Source organism: Talaromyces stipitatus, genomic scaffold, assembly GCF_000003125.1.
Source record: "Talaromyces stipitatus ATCC 10500 scf_1105507295515 genomic scaffold, whole genome shotgun sequence".
Taxonomy (NCBI): Eukaryota; Fungi; Ascomycota; class Eurotiomycetes; order Eurotiales; family Trichocomaceae; genus Talaromyces; species Talaromyces stipitatus.
The window spans coordinates 2,033,038-2,050,631 of record NW_002990118.1 but is presented as its reverse complement, the minus strand read 5'-3'; the positions used below and the strand labels follow the sequence as shown (position 1 = coordinate 2,050,631).

Here is a 17,594-nt window from a genome sequence, read left to right as displayed (position 1 = left end):
CTCTATGCTTGTTTGGTGCTAGTTTAATACACATACTGCAATACAATTACATACGGTCTACAAACAATCTTCTCTGCGAGCAGTGTACGGGAAGACAATTATCAATGCGATGGTAAATAAAACACATGTTTATTATTCGATTTAATTGAATCTAATATGCTTGGCCTTAGTGGAATGATGCTGTCAGGCCTGCTTATATTCGCTTAGTTATCCCCAGGCTGAATACATCCGCTACAATTCGCGTACGGAACATGACCTGTAAAGTGGGATCGAATCGAACCATGTGATTTATTTTTCGAAAGTGGAGTCTATTCATATTTTTATTTCTTTCAGAGTCTTTACAGTGTAGGTGAATCTACAGTCAGTACGTTACAGATTCCTACCTCGTTATCGTCATTCGAAACATACGATACGTATTTCTGGGTGAATGGCTCGGTAATTCCTCGGGATTCGCCTTTGGATTTTTGTCTTTCCGAGGTTGATTTTCGTTTTTTTTTATGTATCGATAAAACCACGATTTTGACAATTTATCTTATGTTGAGAGATAGCCCTCCTCAACAACATTCACAGGACCAGAAAGAGAACTTATCCCTGCATGTAGTATGTACGCTGCATGTACGCGGCATTGTAGGGTTAGGGCGGAGGGCATATTCCCTGGAGGCAAGGGAGTCGACAGGGCAAAGTACCGACGCCACGCGATGTGTTCAGATTGTCTATTTATTTGTACGGCTGTATATAACAACGCTATTATGGTTCCGTACTGAAGTAACGTATGGTATGGTATGTTGTACTCGTTCTTTGTTTAATTCTCTGAATCTACCCGATATTGCAGAGGGCTCTTTGTCTATCTGAATAGCATCCTGTCAATATTGAAGATAGCAAAAATAGCAAACGTTCTAGATCAAATGAGCTTAATCAATTACCCCTACATCGAATGGATCAACTATGTTGATCTTCGCTGCGCCGCACCGCTGTGATCGTCAGGTTTCACTTCTTGGTTTTTCTCCACAAACCGTCAAGCTTGCACAGATACATCAGCACTACTCGGTACTTCGCGCCTATCGTTTTGTTCGTCTTTTCTTTTTTTCCCTTCTTACTCGCCTACTGTATGGGTCCAGCAAGACTGCTAATTGTGTATGTTAGCCACATTGAATGCCAGCTTTTTAGCATTCCTTCAGGTCCGATCTGTAATTGGTACATACATATTGGATATGCCTGGTATGGATTGGATCGGTTCCTAGATTCTGTGTTTATGCTATTCAATTCGCAGTACGTATTCTCCTCTTTATATTCATCTTGCATCCACATAGAACAAGGTACAGATCGCTCGATCAGACGAAAGCCCAATCGGGAAGTGATGGCTGAGCGGCGCCCGCGCGACGGAGGGACCGCCAGCCCTGTCAACCACGTTGTCGCTGATCCTGATCCATAATTCATGTAGGAGTTCAACTAACTGACACACACTGAAATGCATCCAACAGCAGACTCTGACTACGTACCGAGATGCTACTTATCCTGCCAACCCCATCCCGCGCTAGTCGTATTTCCATGAATTACCTATTAACCAGTCCACCTATTGAGATTTGGGTGAATCAGCACTATTACTCAGCTTGATAACAACTGATGGTATTGTCTCATCGCATCATAGCTGGTTAACTATTGGTCAGACGATAGAAGCGAACTGATGAACTTGTCGTGATCCAAGTCTCTCGGCGAATTCATACCTCGCCGTACTCCGGACAGTGGTAAGATACGTACCAAACCCATACCGCCGTACACGGACCGCTGGCTGGACCCGTGGCCATTCTTTTTGTTTTTTTTTTTTTTTTCTTTTCCCTTTTTTGTCCCTTTCTTTTGCATGCATGATAAGTATGTTTGTTGTTCGTATCGACTAACCAGGTACAGCTGCTGCACCGTACTATTAATTACATTATCTCGATGCCCCCCTTTTTCCTGCTATTTTCTTATTTTGTCTTTTCCTTCTTCCAGCATTCCATAATGCATTAAATATTGGATTGCTGTATCAGCGCTACGGTGATTGCTTGACTGTTGGGTCCATTCGGTACCAAACAGTTAATACGCGCCGTACCGTATTTCGGCCGAACTAGTCGTATTGCTTGTATTGCACGTATTGGCTGTATTATTGATATTTTCTTCTCAATTTTATTGCCTCTCATGTCTCATCTCGCTTGCTCAGATAGTGAAAACTCGATACAAGCTGAACGAATCTTTGTTTATTGTGTATATCGCTACATCTTACAATATCAACTGAGTCCATACTAGAAATAAAAATAAGACTGTGGCAATAGCCCGAGCACGGGATTCCCCGCGCTGGGCGACACTGGTCCAGACCCGACAGAACGAAGAGCCACAGCCGACCGACTAATTCCACTTGGGCCTGCACGATCGTGGAGCCACACACCCACCTCGCCGGATACCTCCTTCTCCATCTCTTTCTCTCTCCCTCTCTCTCTTCTTTTCCTCTTCTTATTCTCTTCTCTTACTCGCTGTCGTCTCTTCGTCCGCTAGTTTAGTGTCGAGTCTCCTATCACTCTCTTCTTGCTCCATCGCCTGTTCTCTCTCTATCGCGGTCTCTGACAATCCTCTCTTGCCTAATTGTCTGGCCTCGTATCGTCTCACCCTCGTATTTTGTGCGTGTCTTTGCGATCAGAGGAGCCTCGGTGCACAGACATTTGAAGGGGGAAGAGAGTCTTGGACGTGGGTGAATTGAATTGATTGTCGCGTACTCGGTCGGCTAGCGTGAGGGAAAGGAAACCAACCCATTTCTATCCTCCCGCGCAAACGAGTCGAATCCATCGGCGCTGCGAAGGGACTAGATCAGCTATCAGTATTACAGAGCAACTTTCATGAAGACATACTACTGGTGATGCGACGACGACTGACTGCCGCCCATCGCTAGCACCGGGTCAGCGCTTCTGCTTCCCAACCCGCATACTAATCCCGACTGAGATTGTTGGTTTACGCGATTCACTACATTGGGCGCTCGCAAGGAAAAGAGGTGGGAAAAAAGGAGATATTCTTAAAGTTCAGCATAACTTCAGCATTTTCGGGTACTTCCCAGACTTGACTTTACCATGCAATCTGGTGTACGTTATTTTGGATAAACTCCCGCCTGGACCCACGGTCCTCATTAAATCTACTCCAACTCGCCGCTCCTCCTGTTTAAATATTTGGTCGGTTCACCCCGGGAAACTGGTATTGAAAACTTCCCTACTGGAAGATACCATCGGCGGTCCTTTCGTTGTACAGCTTCATCGGTTAGGGACTTTCCATCCCTGAGAAATCAGTCCTACTGGATCCATCAGGCGACTTCAGTGGCCGACTCTGGTCCTTGGGTTCGAATACGGTCACCCCGGTTGTAAACCTTGCAGGTACCGTTCCTTCAGCGGCAACGCTCTCAACACCGCCCAATCTCGACGCTGAATATCTTCGTTCCGCGCAAGGCTACAATCATCAACACCCAACTAATATGGCGGCTCTTGCAGTTCCTCCCCCCGGCATGGGTCCCACGCTTGATATGGATCCTGCGTCGCAGCCGCTCACGGCGCGTCGGCCAGCAGCTTCGAATCTACCTGTATTCGAGCTACCACCGCCAGCGAACTTTGGCCTTGTCAATTCTTCCACCAAATTTCCGTCACCTTCGGCCGGCAACCCCGTGTCGAACGTAAGCAGTCTCCTCACTCCGCCGTCAAATCATTCTGGTGAAGGCGCGAATAATTCGCTACCCCCCGGCCCGAGCATTTCTACTACAATTTCTGCATCTCAGGAGGTCCCCTCATATCCGCCATCGTGGCAAAATCAGAGCTCGTATACTTACGGTTCTCCGTCCCAGGCTTCCTGGGGCCCCAGTTCCACTAGTATCTTTCCGCCACCACGGAGTGTGCTCTCCCCCACGTCAGCATCGCTTGGTCGAAATAGCGGCAGTCTGCCGCCTACGACGAGCGATGGCATGGCGTCGCAGTATGAACTAAACCATCATCTACCCCCTTTCCAGCAACAGTCTATACCCACTTCATCACCTGCCTCTGCCACTTCCGTTATATCCCATGGCCAACATCCACAGCAGCAAGCTATGGCTCACCTTCCCACGACTTCAGGGGCTTCATCGCATTATCAGACGGCTACGGTTGATATGTATTCACGGCCACTTGTGAGCCCGTTATTCGGTCCTTCATCTTCAGTCGGCGCCGGTCAATATCCTCCTTCGTATGGAGCGTCGCCAGTGGGACAGAGTGGATACGCACCTCGATTACAGTCTGGGCCTAGTCAGTCTCCGCCTATGCAACCTCCTCATTTGGGTTACAGTCGGCCACCTTGGCCATCATATTCGTTACCTGCGATGTCAGGACCGATCATGACGAACGTACATAATCCTCATGGACAGATGTCGCTTGTGGGTAATATGGCTACTGGTATGATACCGGGGTTCACCAGCGGTCATCTAGCGAGTATGCAGCATATGTACGGCAGTCATCCTTCGCATCATCAAGGCCATGGCCAGTCTGCACCGCCAAATGATCGTCCTTTTAAGTGTGATCAGTGTCCGCAATCGTTCAACCGAAATCACGATCTCAAGAGACATAAGCGTATTCACTTGTCCGTGAAACCGTTTCCCTGTAATCATTGCGAAAAGAGTTTTTCACGCAAGGATGCTTTAAAGGTATTTCCTACTTCGTACTTCTTTTTAACCAGCATATACTAATACATTTTCTAGCGACATCTCCTTGTCAAGGGATGCGGGAAAAACACGGATACGAGCTCTAATTCCGGTACCAAGGATGACGATACCCTGACCAAAGTCGAGTCACAAAGTGATAAAGCGAGCCCCGTTTCCAACAGTATCTGAACGAGCTGTTACACCCATACATGTAAACTTTTCCAACTTTTCTGTTTGTTTCTACTTTTCTCTGCAAAATTCCTTCATCGTCGTCTAAATGTTTGTCATTCTGAGCAAGGTGTCAGGAGGGTTGTTTGAGATTTTTTTTTTTCTTGGGCGCATTTTTCATTGTTATCTCATCATTATCATGTATTTATGTTTACGATCATGTTTCTTTTTTTTCCGTCTCTTCTCACGTCTCCAATATCGGCAGAACAGTACGCTTTTTTCCCCCCTTCATTCTTCGATTCTTGTTACCAAATCATTCTATATCCTGCCTTATTTGTTTCTCTTTTCTAATCGTATCCGAATATGATTGAATGGTTTGGCTTTTGCAGTGGCAAGGAGAAATAGCCCCTCAGACGGTTTGATGTTTTTTTGTGTCTATGATTATACATATTTGCACATATACATACATACTTCTCATTCATCCATTTGTCTCAAGGAGTAGCTACAGTTTGACAGTATGTAGTTGAGTAGTTAATGCTGACAAGCCCAGGAACCATAACCATCGACATAGTCCAAACTGATGCCTAAACTGATACAGAGAGAAAATTGCTCAACTAGGAAACTCGAAAGAGAAACATAGGGCACGATAGATCCTGTGACCTTGCCTTCGTTTGGAACTGGGCCTTTCATTGCTGGGGTGGGTAACGATCGACATGAGACGGACTTCTACTTAAGTTGATGGAGATGTATGCGTATTACGTGGTAAGACATGGATACAATACAATATTATTGCTTCAAGCATAGATTTTTTATTAGATGCGATGAATTTTAGACATTGACTCTATGAACTAAACCATGGAATATTCTTCTATGGAGAAGTCGAGCTTGAGATGAACAGTGATACAATTGCAATTGCGGACCCTGATTGGCTGGAGACGCATATAAACAGCACCAAGTGACATGACCTCATCGTGAACATTTTCAGGCGGGGTTGACTTTCGACTCAATTGGTACCTTATACAGCTCTATGCCCCAGTTTAAGTACTTAATCATTCAATTGCTGATTTCTCTCGAGCACTAAGCAGGTATACATTCATTTGACACCTACACACCTACCGTCCTCAACGCTGACCTTTTACCGACGGTAGCAGGATCGTTACCCGACTCACTGCAAGACTGACACGGGAAAAAGACCCCACTTACATCCCCTCAATGCGATTGTTCATAAATCCCAGCTCAAGGACCGCAAGCAAGACAACTTTCGATCGTATTCTACAGAAACCTAGTTTGGCTATCTACCAGCAGTATCAGTTGAAGAATCCTTCTTTTTCTGCTACCACTCCTACGACATCTACAAGTTCAATCTTTAAGAGACATATTCATTGCTCCTCTGTCACCATGGCTGGTGTTAGTAAAGCTTGTTGCTCGTAAGTGTCAACTGGTCTCCCCGGGTTGGGATGGTGCTGGGTCTTGGCTAATAGTGATGACAGTATTCCGCCCGTTATTTCAAAGGGATATGAGGCCAAGGGTGAATACAAGACCATTGGTGGATTGAAGACTTGTATGTTTTGTTTTTCTGTCTGTTCGGTTTGAAGGTACTAATTGATGTACAGATGTCACCGGTCCCGCCGATGCTACTCGTGCCATTTTGATTGTATACGGTAAGTACCTCTGCTTCATACCTTGTTTCATACCCTAGCTCAGACTAAGTAATATAGACATCTTCGGCTTCTTCCCCCAAACCCTCCAAGGCGCCGACATCCTCGCCACAGCTGACAAGGACAAGAAATACCGCGTCTACATGCCCGATCTCTTCGAAGGCGAACCAGCCAATATCTCCTGGTACCCTCCTCAAACCGACGAACACAAGAAAAAACTAGGACATTTCTTCCAAACCAAGGCCCCTCCCCCAAAACATCTAGCCAAATTCCCCGGTATCCTAGCTGATGCGAACAAAGAAGCCGCCGGCGGTAACGGATACACCTCTTGGGGTATTCTAGGATTTTGCTGGGGTGGTAAAGTCGCCAATCTCGCTCTGGCCAAGGACAGCGCATTCAAAGCCGGCGCACAGGCTCATCCAGCCATGTTGGATCCCGAAGATGCGAAGAATGTGACTGTCCCCGTTGCATTGTTGGCGTCAAAGGATGAGGATCCCGCTGCCGTTAAGGGATATAAAGAGAATTTGAAGGTTGCGAATCATGTTGATACTTATTCTACACAGATTCATGGATGGATGGCTGCCAGGGCTGATTTGGAGGATCCCGAGGTTAAGAAGGAGTATGAAAGAGGATATCATGCTGTATTGGATTTTTTCCATCAGCATTTGTAATAAGGTAGCTATATCTAGTCTTTCTTAATTCAAATTAGTACTACGTACATAGCTCAAAGTCTAGAAAAGTGAAGATTCAACAAGTGGTTGTTCTGCGCCGTGCTACGGGCGGCGCGGTCTATATATAAAGTGAAAAGAAGGGCGACTCTCGCTTAAGTGTGGTCACAACCGATACTTCTTCTTTGGGTGCTTTAAATTGTCTTCCGCCTCTAAGTGCACTGTCCTCGGAAGGAAAAATGTGTATAGATTGATATAAAAAAAATATACACAAAAATAGACCTAGGCCAATAGCCGGGAAAAAATAAAGGCCTCTCAGGGAATCGAACCCTGACCCCCGGAACATTCTGGTCACAGAAGACCTAATCAGAATCCGATGTCATAACCATTAGACTAAGAAGCCTGTCTTGTTGTTACTGAGGCGATAAATTCAATCCATAAGGACTTCCTATCCCGATTATAAAATAAACAATTTCTCACCTCAATCAGACGAGGTCTTTTTGAGCGCTAGATCAGATTGATTATGATTGGTGAAGATACTCTTGCCACTGACTCAATGAGTCAATAAGAATCTTAAATGCTAGTGTATCATAACCAACCAATCAAGAGCATTCATCCATTCTGAGCAGCAATTTTCACCCATATGAAAGCTTATATAAAGAGGGCAAAATAATACGGAGTACTTCGTACAGGGCTCTCCTTAAGGAGAGAAAAAAAACAAAGGTCCCAAGGGGAATCGAACCCCTGTCTTCCGAGTCAAAGTCGAACATCATCACCACTAGACCATGGAACCGGCCAAGGTTGGAAACGGTGGTGAAGTTATACGAATAATATAACACTTAAAATCGTCTGTCGGTATGCTAATCTGTTTCGGCTTTAAAGCCGCGATACGCAATGCCGATTGCCGAAGATCATGACGTGACTAAGCGTCCATTTGCGGTCAGCTCATCCTCAATCTATCAGCCGAGTCTAATCCGGATATTTCTTTATAATCCAAGGTTTTTCACGGTCTGCTTTTTATATTTTGTTCTAGCACTGGATGCGAACAATGTACATGCTTAATCTTAATCGATCGCGGGGTTGATTTACTGAGTGCCAAGCTGCCAAAGCAGCGATACATCTCGAAATGGATCACAACACTTTAAAAACCCCAGAAATACATCCTCTCGAGCGCACTCGCTCCTGCGACGTGGAACCGAAACAACCAGCCAATATACCAAATGTCCTTGAGCATGCATTACAAAATATCGATACAACCACGACGACAGCCGCTACAATCACGACAACAGCAAAAGTAACAAGAGTCTTGACCAAAGATGATGTGAAATATCTGTTTTCTGGAGCGCCGCATTTCATTCTCGAGAAAGGGAGACATAATCACTGGTATCCTCATGTATTGTTCCCCTGGGATACGAGTTTACCGATTCAAGATTTGTGGGATAGAGAGCAACTGCGTCATGAATCCTTTACCTTGTCGACGCTACATGCCCATCTCCCGGTGCCGACGACTGTGCATTCGGACGCATCAAAAAGACAAAAGGGATGGGAATACGAAGAAGGCGTCAAACGATCCACCTACGATCTCGGCATCTTCGAAGTCCCCAACATGCTCTCCATAAACGGCAAGGAACCCGGCGCAGTCGGATTTCGCCATTTCCTCGAACTAGCAACTGCCGATGCGGTGCGATACAAACCCGCTGTTCCAACCAAGGGCAGCGACACTATAAATCCGCATCTTTTGTCGAGTATGCCCTTGACAGAAGCGTTTGATACGTTGAGTCATTTGAAGGATCCTTATTCGTTGTGTAATCACCAAGCGGTCGTATTGGATCGACATAAACTGTTATGTGAGGGACCGCCGGCTTGGAAACGGCTTGGTGTGCGCGATGCGAATGTTAGGGATATTGTGGAGAGGCTGGAGTATCTTGCTAATTTTCGACTTAATGCGATCAAGCAACCACCCGTGGACGAATCGTCGGGAAGGAAGAAGATAATCACAATCCTAGACAAGGAATCGCCGGAGATGTTACACAAGGGGCTTTTTACGAAATTCTTATTTCCGCCCCCTCATGGCTGGACGCATCACGAACATGACGAGCTCAAAGCTCAGATTGAAGTGCTTACCCGAGTTCTCGCTGTCAAGGGTGCTTGGATTGATATGAGTCTTCCGGAATGGCGGTTACGTGTAGGACAATTACTTTGGGAGAAGCCTCCGCACGCAGATGGAGATTGTATGGACTGTTTGAAGGATGCGAACACAAGACCTGAAGAAAATAAAAAGGGGAAAGCACCTCCTTTGTGTTTGAATCAGGGTCTCGAAAGAAAGTGGCTGTTGATACAGCTTCTTCTAGCCGGAGAACTTCTCATGCGTCTCGATGCTATTGTCCAACTGGCTGTTTTGCAACACTCAAGAACTATAACCGTCACAGCGCAGGATATGCGTGAACTCGACAGTTTACGACATGGCAAGGTCAACTGGGATATTCTCTTCTTTCAGCGGGCGTCTGATAATCTGACTTTTAAATATCTGCCTTCGAATATCGTACCGGCTTCGGCTAGTTCGTCTGCGCAGCCACCACAAAAGAGTGGGACATCATCCCCACCTCCAGAGACGAAACCACTTGGTGGCTTGCGGTCGAAATTCGGTAGTATATCTCAGCACTTACCCCTACGACGTACCAATTCCACACGAATAGGACTAGAGAATACATCCCATGAACAGTCTTCTTGCGAATCTATCTGGGACAGCGTCGTCGTTCTTCCACGCCGTCCAGAGAGTCAACTCAAGGGTCTCGCCATGTTTGCGGAAAAGATTGGCTGGCCCGGTCACGAGACACTCGAAGCAAGAATCAGATCAAGCTTTTCACATACTAACGGAGAAACAGTACATGCTCTTACCTCTGAGTCAGTGAGCTCAGTGTACAGCTTACCAGTCAAAAGCGCTATAGCGTCAAGGACGTTTCCGAAGAAGGAGGCTTATTGCAGAAGTCCATCGCATCGATACGTGGTCCTTAATAAATCGGAAAGCACGGCCGAGAATCACAACACAAATACCGGAGGATGGCTTACTCGCTCATGGCTCTCAGGCCTCATAATGCCGGGCGAAAGCATCCACCAATTCCTAATGTCTACAATCCTTGAGAACGATCCTACGGCACTCCAGGCAGTAGGAACAGTAGCCAATCTATACGGCGGATTAAGCTATGGCGATGAATGGACATGGTGGAGCACGAAATGCATCGTTGGTAGAGTATTAGCTGCTCTACCCGGCTCAAAAATATGCATGGGATGGGTTAGAGTGAGCACGACTCCGGACGTTGAGCAAGCCAAACTCAAGAATACCTGGATCTCCGTGGAGGGGATCCAGGAGCCTCTTCAGAAGAATATGCGGATTCGGCAGGGGATGAAAATAGCGAGTGAATCCAATCCACTGGGCAAAGGGCGGGTGGCTAGTGATACATTCACCATTCCGATTGACGAAGGAGATAACGATTTGATTTCGGGGTTTGATGTGAAAATGGATAAACTCATACTCGTTCGACAGAGCTTGCCGGTGGAATGTTGTACAGCAGAAGCTATCAAAGATGTGTTCACTGCAGGCCGAACTTCGATCTCATTTCAGGTAGCAACCACGCCTGAGCCATCTACGATCACTTTCCAGCTAAAGTATAACGTCGCGTTCATCTCGTCGTATACGTGTCGAACACCGCGCGGATCGGTCACGCATCATATGCTGCACGGCGACAGCGAGGAGATACATGAACATGACATGCAATCGCTACATGGACATCCACATCTACCAGGCCATCCGTTACACAATTCATACAAATACAAATACGTGCCTCTCAGGGATCTGCATTCGGATACAGTCCCGCCTATCATCAGTTTTCCGGCATCTAAAGAATCATCTCCCTCACGCAGTAATGTTCGCTACCTTATGAATCACGATACGAAACCGGCACAAAATAATACTAATAAAAAAGATGAAAAATCTGCCACGTTGGACGAAAAAGAAATGGAACCAATATGGATCCTGGATGCGCGCTCTTCGACACACGATAAGGAGGTGTTTGCGCGTTCTTGGTGTGCGGCTGTGGGTGTGCATGCACTCATTGGAAGGGTTGGGAGGACTTGTCTGGCATGTTGCATAAGAGAGGCGAGGGCGATTGGGGTTGGGGTTGTGATTCGAGTTTAAACTCAATGTTCCTGCGTGATGGTGGTTTATGATCTGAGATATCCTTGTTGGAAGCTACCTATAGTTTTTACGATGAAATGACCTTAATTAATTGTAATAGTATCTAATAAATAAAGAGTTGTATTTGCAGGGCTTCAATCTTAAGATCAATTGCAAGATCAATCACCTGAAATACTGTAAGTCTTTATAACCCTAACCCTATATAGCCCCGCTCAGTAATCTCACCGCCTGTGTATATGAACGGTTTGCATTGTTTGCTCTCGACAAATAAACAACTCGGCATTGACAATAGTCAGATTATAGAACTTGACCTTGGTCAACAGGTGAACAAAATTATTTCATGTGACTCTCCTATATCTACCGCACTGATAGTGAGCAGCGCACTAATTGCTGACTGAAGAATGGCTCAACCGGTGAGTTGAGCATCTCGACTCCGAAACCGATAACTACTGGAGATACTGACCGTCTCGATGTTTAATAGAATCCCCAAGTCCCTCAACACGTCTCAGCGCTACTATCACATCTCACATCCCGACCGGGAGTTCAATCGACTCTAATATTATCTCGTAAGGACGGCTCAATTATTCAGAGTACCGGTCTCTTAGCCGCAACATCGCCCTCATCACTTAGGACGAGTAACAACACGACGACGAGCAATACGGACAACAACAGCAACGGCAGTAGTAACAACATAGAGAGTTCATCGCCAACCAGGACTGGAACGAGTTCGTCGACTACAGATCTTGCCTCGCCCACGCTCCCGCCTTCTTCGTCGTCGCTTCAGGACTCTACTGCGTCAGGAGGTCAGACTTCAACAACTTCAATTCAGAACAATAACCCGCAACAACAACAACAACAACAACAACAACAACAACAACAACCATATAAACCAAGTCCAGCGGAGACACTGGCTGCACACATATTCGCTTTTATGACTAGTGCTTCCGGGTTAGCGTTGTCATTATCAGGTTCTGGATCAACGACAGGAAATGATCTTGACTCATCGCGGTCGAGGGGGGTTATTACCAATGGCACAATAGAAAACGGTATCCGTACACCAGACGATACCGATAGGACGCATGAGCGCGAGGAAGACGACGAGATTAAGCTTTTGAGGTTGCGCACGAAGAAGAATGAGATTGTTGTTGTTCCTGATCGGAAGTATTTGTTGTGTGTGGTACATGACGCCTCTGGGGCTGGTGCAGCTTCTGGTGGTGGGACTTCAAGATGAAAAAAAGTTGGGGTTTGCTTCTATTCCAAATAGGACGAGTCTATTTATTGAATTGGTGATTTCTTAATTTTTGTACATGGGATGGTGAAGTTTTGTGCTTGGTTATTATTAATGCGATGATACCACTTCGAGGGAATTTAATGATTGTTGTACAGATGAGACCTAGAGCTGCGATATAGATCTAAATGCGTCGAATTCAAGATCTCGATACAGTCATTGAGTAATCTCAGTTACTAGCCCTAGTGCTGCACCGGCTGCCAGTCGCGGACTAATGTCCAACGACGGAGGATATGCAGCTTCACGAGCATATACAAACTTGAATAACGCAGAATCATAGTTTGCAAAAGAGAACCATAAGCAATAGTGAATCAATTAGAATCACGATCCAGGAAGCGGCAGATAAATATTTTTCTGCCTGATTATTCGGGCATGAAAATATTTGGATAGATAGTCACGTGCTGATAAGAAATTTGTTCTCGGCATCGAAAAAAAGTTGAGAAGCAAATACAACAACGACGACTTCTAAATTAATACAATCTGATAATTTTTAAGCTTGCCGAGACAATTCTAGTCTTCGGGGATTATTTGAGACCCGGTTTCTATTCGACAAACATAAAATCTGATAATAGATAAAACCGCCTTGTTCCACTCCAACAAGTCAAGATGGGCTCAAGTCAGAAGAGGAAGAAGGAGAAGCAGAAAGATTTCCAGGTTGGTTTTTGTCAATTATTTACTTATGTGCTCCATTGATATGTGATCCTCTAGAAACCAAAGCTGAAAGTTGGCAAGGCGAAGGCCAAACCTGCAAATTTTACGGATACCAGTTTCAGGTCGAAAGGTATGTATATCTACGAATGTTGAATGCTTAATTGAGCTTCTTGTTAACAAAACGCAGCAATCGTCTTGAACCAACAATCACTTTCTACAAGTGCACCAACATCATCCGCTCAGTTTTCACATCATCTATCCCTTCTATCATCCAAATCCGACATACAGCGCAAAGAATCCCTTGCGCATCTCACAACATCGGTATCATCTCGCCCTGTGGATTCACCATTACCGCAGCCCGTGAGTGTAATGATACCAAAATTAGTTCCCTTACTGCTAGACGCCAGCAACAGCGTACGAGCACAACTCTTGAAATTCCTCAAAACCCTCCCAACAGGTGATATAGAGGCCCATGCTGCTCAATTATTACCCTATATACGAGCGGGTATGACACATTTAGCTGCCGATATTCGTTCATCAGCCGTTGAAGTTTTGGGTTGGCTGGTGGAGACTGCGGGAGGGGAAGTTGTATCTTGTCCTGGAGGGTGGATCAAGACGTTGAATTGTTTCTTGTCTCTTCTCGGATGGCATACCGAGGAGTCGGCGAAGTGGTCTTCTAATCGGAGTTCGTTTGGGAAAGCGGGGAGCGAAGGTCGGCCTATGGTCAAAGCGCTTCATGCTCTTGCTGAGTTTCTGCGCGCTGGAATCAGTAGTGACGACGGGGAAGCGATCATAGGAAATGAACATCTCCCTGCAGATCATGACACGGGAGTGGAATTCTTCCCAGTCGATCTCACTGTTCGCCAGAACATGATTCCGGATCGTTCTGCGCCGTACGCTTATCTGAACCTTTTCGGTCAGCCGCGTGATGCAGAGGGCGAAATGTACGAGAGTCGAGAAGATAGACTACGAGTCTTTGGCGATATGTTTCGCAAAGCTATTGAGCGTGGAGTGGAGAATGCTCGCAAGGAAGGGGGTGAAGTTGGACGGGCTTCGGCGGCGGTGTTCAAAGTGCTTCGAGAGACTCGATCTGAGAGGTGATCCGTGCGGATATGCATGTATTTCGACGCCGAGATCAGCATATTGACACGACCCATTTTCGAAAGAGACAGGATCAGCAAGTCTGTTAAGAATGGCACCCACACTTGACCATATCTAAACATTCAATTGACCGCCAGGTCAGCAATACCTCGACTGCACTGGATCGGTGATCTCCAGTCGTGCTCATACGACCTTTCAAAGCGCGATCTACATATAGATCAGCCCAGCTATAACACATTGATCCAAGCGCATTCGTTGCATTGGTGACCATGTCAGGCTATAATTGACTATGCGGCTAGATCGACCGGTCTGCCTGTCGCCAAATCGATCTATGAGACATAGTCATTGACTGACGGATATCAACGCGGCATTCAGGGTCCTGTTATGAGTTACGATGAACTATTGGGGTATTTTATACGTATTAGGCACCAACATCCCTCTACCGAGCATTAATGCATCCCTATCTGAGTTATCCCACCGAATTTGATTGACATATCACACTTTCGCGCAATCTTCAGGTTCATGGAGTTACTTTTCGGCAGGGAGGGTTGAGTCTATCATGTTTATCAATAGGGACTCTTCCATCTTTTTTCATGTAGGAACTATCTACCGTTAGATATAACTTTGGAATTTCAGACAGGATTTCGCACTTCCTGAAATACCGAGGAGCATCATTTGTGATGTCAACGAAAGAACCCTCTTCTACGTCGCTATGTATATCCATGTAAGTACTCGAGATTTTAAGTACCCAAGAAAGATAAAGCCAGCCAATCATTTCTACACGAATATAGCGGTCAACAAACTCGTATGGCTACTAGTTAGGTAGGGCTACCTTAAAGATGCAAGCTATTCGCCGTTCCTTCTTGCATAAGACTGTTTGATGTACGTATCATGCATACCGTTTTTTGTGCGACTTGTATAGCATGTACAATGCTAATTGTAGAAGTCTTGTACGTACATAGTTGGCAGCTTAATGGCCATAACCGGATGAGATGGCCATGCATTGCATTGCATTGCATTATGCAACAAGAGACGAGATATTTGTTTCACAATGCACTGTGTACGTGGACATTAAAGTTCAAAGGAAGTATCATAACTAGGCGATATTCCATGATACGGATCTACTTCATACATCTATCTGCATCGCGCCTTCGCTTACAAATGCTTCAGTCTGGCCTAAACCAGAGTATATATGTATATCATGCTAAGATTAGTCCGAACCATGCGCGTACGTAAACAGCATAGACACTGATACGTGCTGTGCGTCGAACTCAATATTTTTTTTTCGTTCTCTCGGTGAGCGATACTCCGTACAGTATACTTTCTGGACAACATTTCCGATGCTAGAGTTTCCGGCTCGGTTACGAGCGAACATAGCCCTAATCCTGCTAACTAGCTGACTTGGCATAGGTTACCACTCTTGTGACTCGCCACAAGGAGCCTCGACTTCTAAATCAACTGCCGAGGGTTAGGGCATAGACACCACTAAGGTAACTACACATGTAACTAAGTTATAAGTTAGCAATGAAATTATAGCTGGTTTAGACTAGGTATGGCTAAATCATTTTTTAACAAATATCTCTTGGTTAAACTTAAATATGTAATTCTAAATTTGAGAGCAATGAATCAGCGATTCGGTAGGATTAGTTATGTGTCTTACATCACGTCTGGGTAGTCGAAGTATACTCTCTGGTTACGGTAGCAGTTTTTCCGATATCCCTACCTAGCACCCTCAACCTTGGAATGTCATCAATAGTAAAAGAAGATAAGTTGATGAGAATCTGACATTTACCTCTCAAAATAGGTGGGATTGACGGCGTCCTCCGTAAGCGCAGTATGTATGCAACAGCACGCCGTAACACGAGTTTCAGCCCTTTCAGGGCTTCAAGCCAGCATGGAATGAGAAGGCGCGTATGAACGGACCGGAGCCTCATTATTGAACGCATATGTACGTAGTATGTAGATTTGTGTGCCTTTCAACGCAATTGGACGGTTAAGGATATAACAGGTATCTATTATTATATTAATATGTGGACCAGTTAAGTATGATAACCACTGTGTAGGGAAATTTGGGCTCGGAGTCGTTCCGCTTACGGATACTGTATGTTATTGAGTATTCCAACGTGCCCTGAATGCCCCGTTGTTCTTTGGTGATTGACTGTGGTCACTGCACTACGATGGAGGTAGTTACGTACGCACTCCATAGTTCTAACCGTGGGTATCACAGTGGACAGCTTGGGATCTTCAGGGTTGTTCTCGGATACAAAATACATACGTGGTTCTATTGCTCGCCTAGTTACAACACTCTGTCATCATCGGCCAACGTACTATGTACATACGAAGTATCTAACGCCCAATTGAAATCGCGTTTTGAGAGATCCCTGTCCGTGTCTTTAGATCGGAAAGGGGCAATATGAAAGAGCGACGACCGCCTCACGCCCGCCGTCTACGATGACAATAGGTATTTAATTAGGTAGCTTACTGTCCAGCATGCGTCTAGCGTAGCTAGGTGAGGGTACCATGGGACGAACCAACAGAGAAACATATATCATCTATGTGTCCCACCCATCCAACCCTGGAAGCTACATGCCCGTAAGGTTTCCTTTGCACTGCCACGATGATGGACTACCCTTCAATTTGAAATCTGGATCCCTGCAGCGCATGCGTGACTTTCCAGAAGTAGGAAGATTTTGTTCTATGGAGAAGCCCTGGATACAAGATTGGCGGATACCACCAGTCCTTGCAGATGACCCATCACCAAGCACGAGGTTCGTAAGTCAAGAGACCGAAAATGATACTCCGGTTCCGTACATTCCATTTGCGAATGTTCTTCGTCTCCGGAGTCACCGTATGAAAAGTATTAAGTATACAGTCTGTGTCGACAAGGTTTAATTAAGGATCAAGGCCTGCTCCACATCGTGTCAGCCCAGTTAGCCTGCTTCACCATGTCCACAGGCATGTTTGAAATTTCTTTTTCTTTCGCGCGCTAGTCTGGAGGCAGATAGTGGAGAGTGGACTAAGAGTTTGATCGGCAGTTTCGTGAGTGTACACGTGATATATGGTCTCCTGGTCCTTCCTTCTACAGATCGAGATATCAATCTACTCCAGATGGAGTGCTGTGGTAAGCATTGATAATCCAATACTACTGGTAAACTATAGGCGATGAGGAGTGATATTACTTCATACG

The 17,594-nt window shown here is 45.6% G+C and overlaps 5 protein-coding genes and 2 non-coding genes across 9 annotated transcripts, besides 4 other annotated features; 5 read left to right on the top strand and 2 right to left on the bottom strand.

Annotated features, from left to right (window-relative positions):
* Positions 1–1,804: 1,804 nt before the first annotated feature.
* Positions 1,805–1,843: a sequence feature (A-rich).
* A 595-nt stretch (positions 1,844–2,438) lies between these two features.
* Positions 2,439–2,483: a sequence feature (GA-rich).
* Positions 2,484–3,490: 1,007 nt separating this feature from the next.
* TSTA_047960 (C2H2 finger domain protein, putative) lies at positions 3,491–5,330 on the top strand (the record flags this gene model as incomplete). Its single annotated transcript, XM_002485258.1, has 2 exons — positions 3,491–4,681; positions 4,736–5,330. The coding sequence occupies 2 exons, from the start codon at positions 3,491–3,493 to the stop codon at positions 4,865–4,867; spliced, it is 1,323 nt and encodes a 440-aa protein (XP_002485303.1). The 3' UTR covers positions 4,868–5,330.
* Positions 5,331–5,875: 545 nt separating this feature from the next.
* On the top strand, positions 5,876–7,230 carry TSTA_047950 (dienelactone hydrolase family protein). Of its 3 annotated transcripts, none has more exons than XM_002485256.1 (5): positions 5,876–5,931; positions 5,998–6,273; positions 6,337–6,407; positions 6,460–6,507; positions 6,565–7,230. In XM_002485256.1, exons 2-5 carry the CDS (start codon positions 6,059–6,061, stop codon positions 7,173–7,175), a joined length of 945 nt encoding a protein of 314 aa, XP_002485301.1. In that variant the 5' UTR covers positions 5,876–5,931; positions 5,998–6,058; the 3' UTR covers positions 7,176–7,230. The 3 variants fall into 3 exon arrangements, with proteins under 3 accessions (XP_002485301.1, XP_002485300.1, XP_002485302.1); XM_002485255.1 differs by having other exon boundaries at positions 5,886–5,931; positions 5,995–6,273; XM_002485257.1 differs by having other exon boundaries at positions 5,886–6,273.
* Positions 7,231–7,480: 250 nt separating this feature from the next.
* Positions 7,481–7,575, bottom strand: TSTA_047940. Its single transcript has one exon. It is a non-coding gene; the product is annotated as a tRNA-Gln (tRNA).
* A 318-nt stretch (positions 7,576–7,893) lies between these two features.
* On the bottom strand, positions 7,894–7,965 carry TSTA_047930. Its single transcript has one exon. It is a non-coding gene; the product is annotated as a tRNA-Gln (tRNA).
* Positions 7,966–8,213: 248 nt separating this feature from the next.
* TSTA_047920 (uncharacterized protein) lies at positions 8,214–11,495 on the top strand. Its single transcript, XM_002485254.1, has 2 exons — positions 8,214–10,076; positions 10,098–11,495. Exons 1-2 carry the CDS (start codon positions 8,299–8,301, stop codon positions 11,365–11,367), a joined length of 3,048 nt encoding a protein of 1,015 aa, XP_002485299.1. The 5' UTR covers positions 8,214–8,298; the 3' UTR covers positions 11,368–11,495.
* A 229-nt stretch (positions 11,496–11,724) lies between these two features.
* TSTA_047910 (uncharacterized protein) lies at positions 11,725–12,672 on the top strand. Its single transcript, XM_002485253.1, has 2 exons — positions 11,725–11,780; positions 11,849–12,672. Exons 1-2 carry the CDS (start codon positions 11,769–11,771, stop codon positions 12,596–12,598), a joined length of 762 nt encoding a protein of 253 aa, XP_002485298.1. The 5' UTR covers positions 11,725–11,768; the 3' UTR covers positions 12,599–12,672.
* Positions 12,209–12,248: a microsatellite.
* Positions 12,673–13,261: 589 nt separating the features above from the next.
* Positions 13,262–14,407, top strand: TSTA_047900 (rRNA processing protein Ipi1, putative; the record flags this gene model as incomplete). The annotated part of the gene is made up of 3 exons (XM_002485252.1): positions 13,262–13,309; positions 13,388–13,436; positions 13,494–14,407. The coding sequence occupies 3 exons, from the start codon at positions 13,262–13,264 to the stop codon at positions 14,405–14,407; spliced, it is 1,011 nt and encodes a 336-aa protein (XP_002485297.1).
* A 999-nt stretch (positions 14,408–15,406) lies between these two features.
* Positions 15,407–15,427: a microsatellite.
* Between the last annotated feature and the right edge of the window lie 2,167 nt (positions 15,428–17,594).

Bases quoted from the DNA above. Each gene is read 5' to 3' on its own strand.
- TSTA_047950 (XM_002485256.1), top strand. From the start codon at position 6,059: ATGCGATTGTTCATAAATCCCAGCTCAAGGACCGCAAGCAAGACAACT. The intron at 6,274-6,336 runs GTAAGTGTCAAC...TAGTGATGACAG, and splicing joins GTTAGTAAAGCTTGTTGCTC to TATTCCGCCCGTTATTTCAA. The intron at 6,508-6,564 runs GTAAGTACCTCT...TAAGTAATATAG, and splicing joins TGCCATTTTGATTGTATACG to ACATCTTCGGCTTCTTCCCC.
- TSTA_047920 (XM_002485254.1), top strand. From the start codon at position 8,299: ATGGATCACAACACTTTAAAAACCCCAGAAATACATCCTCTCGAGCGC.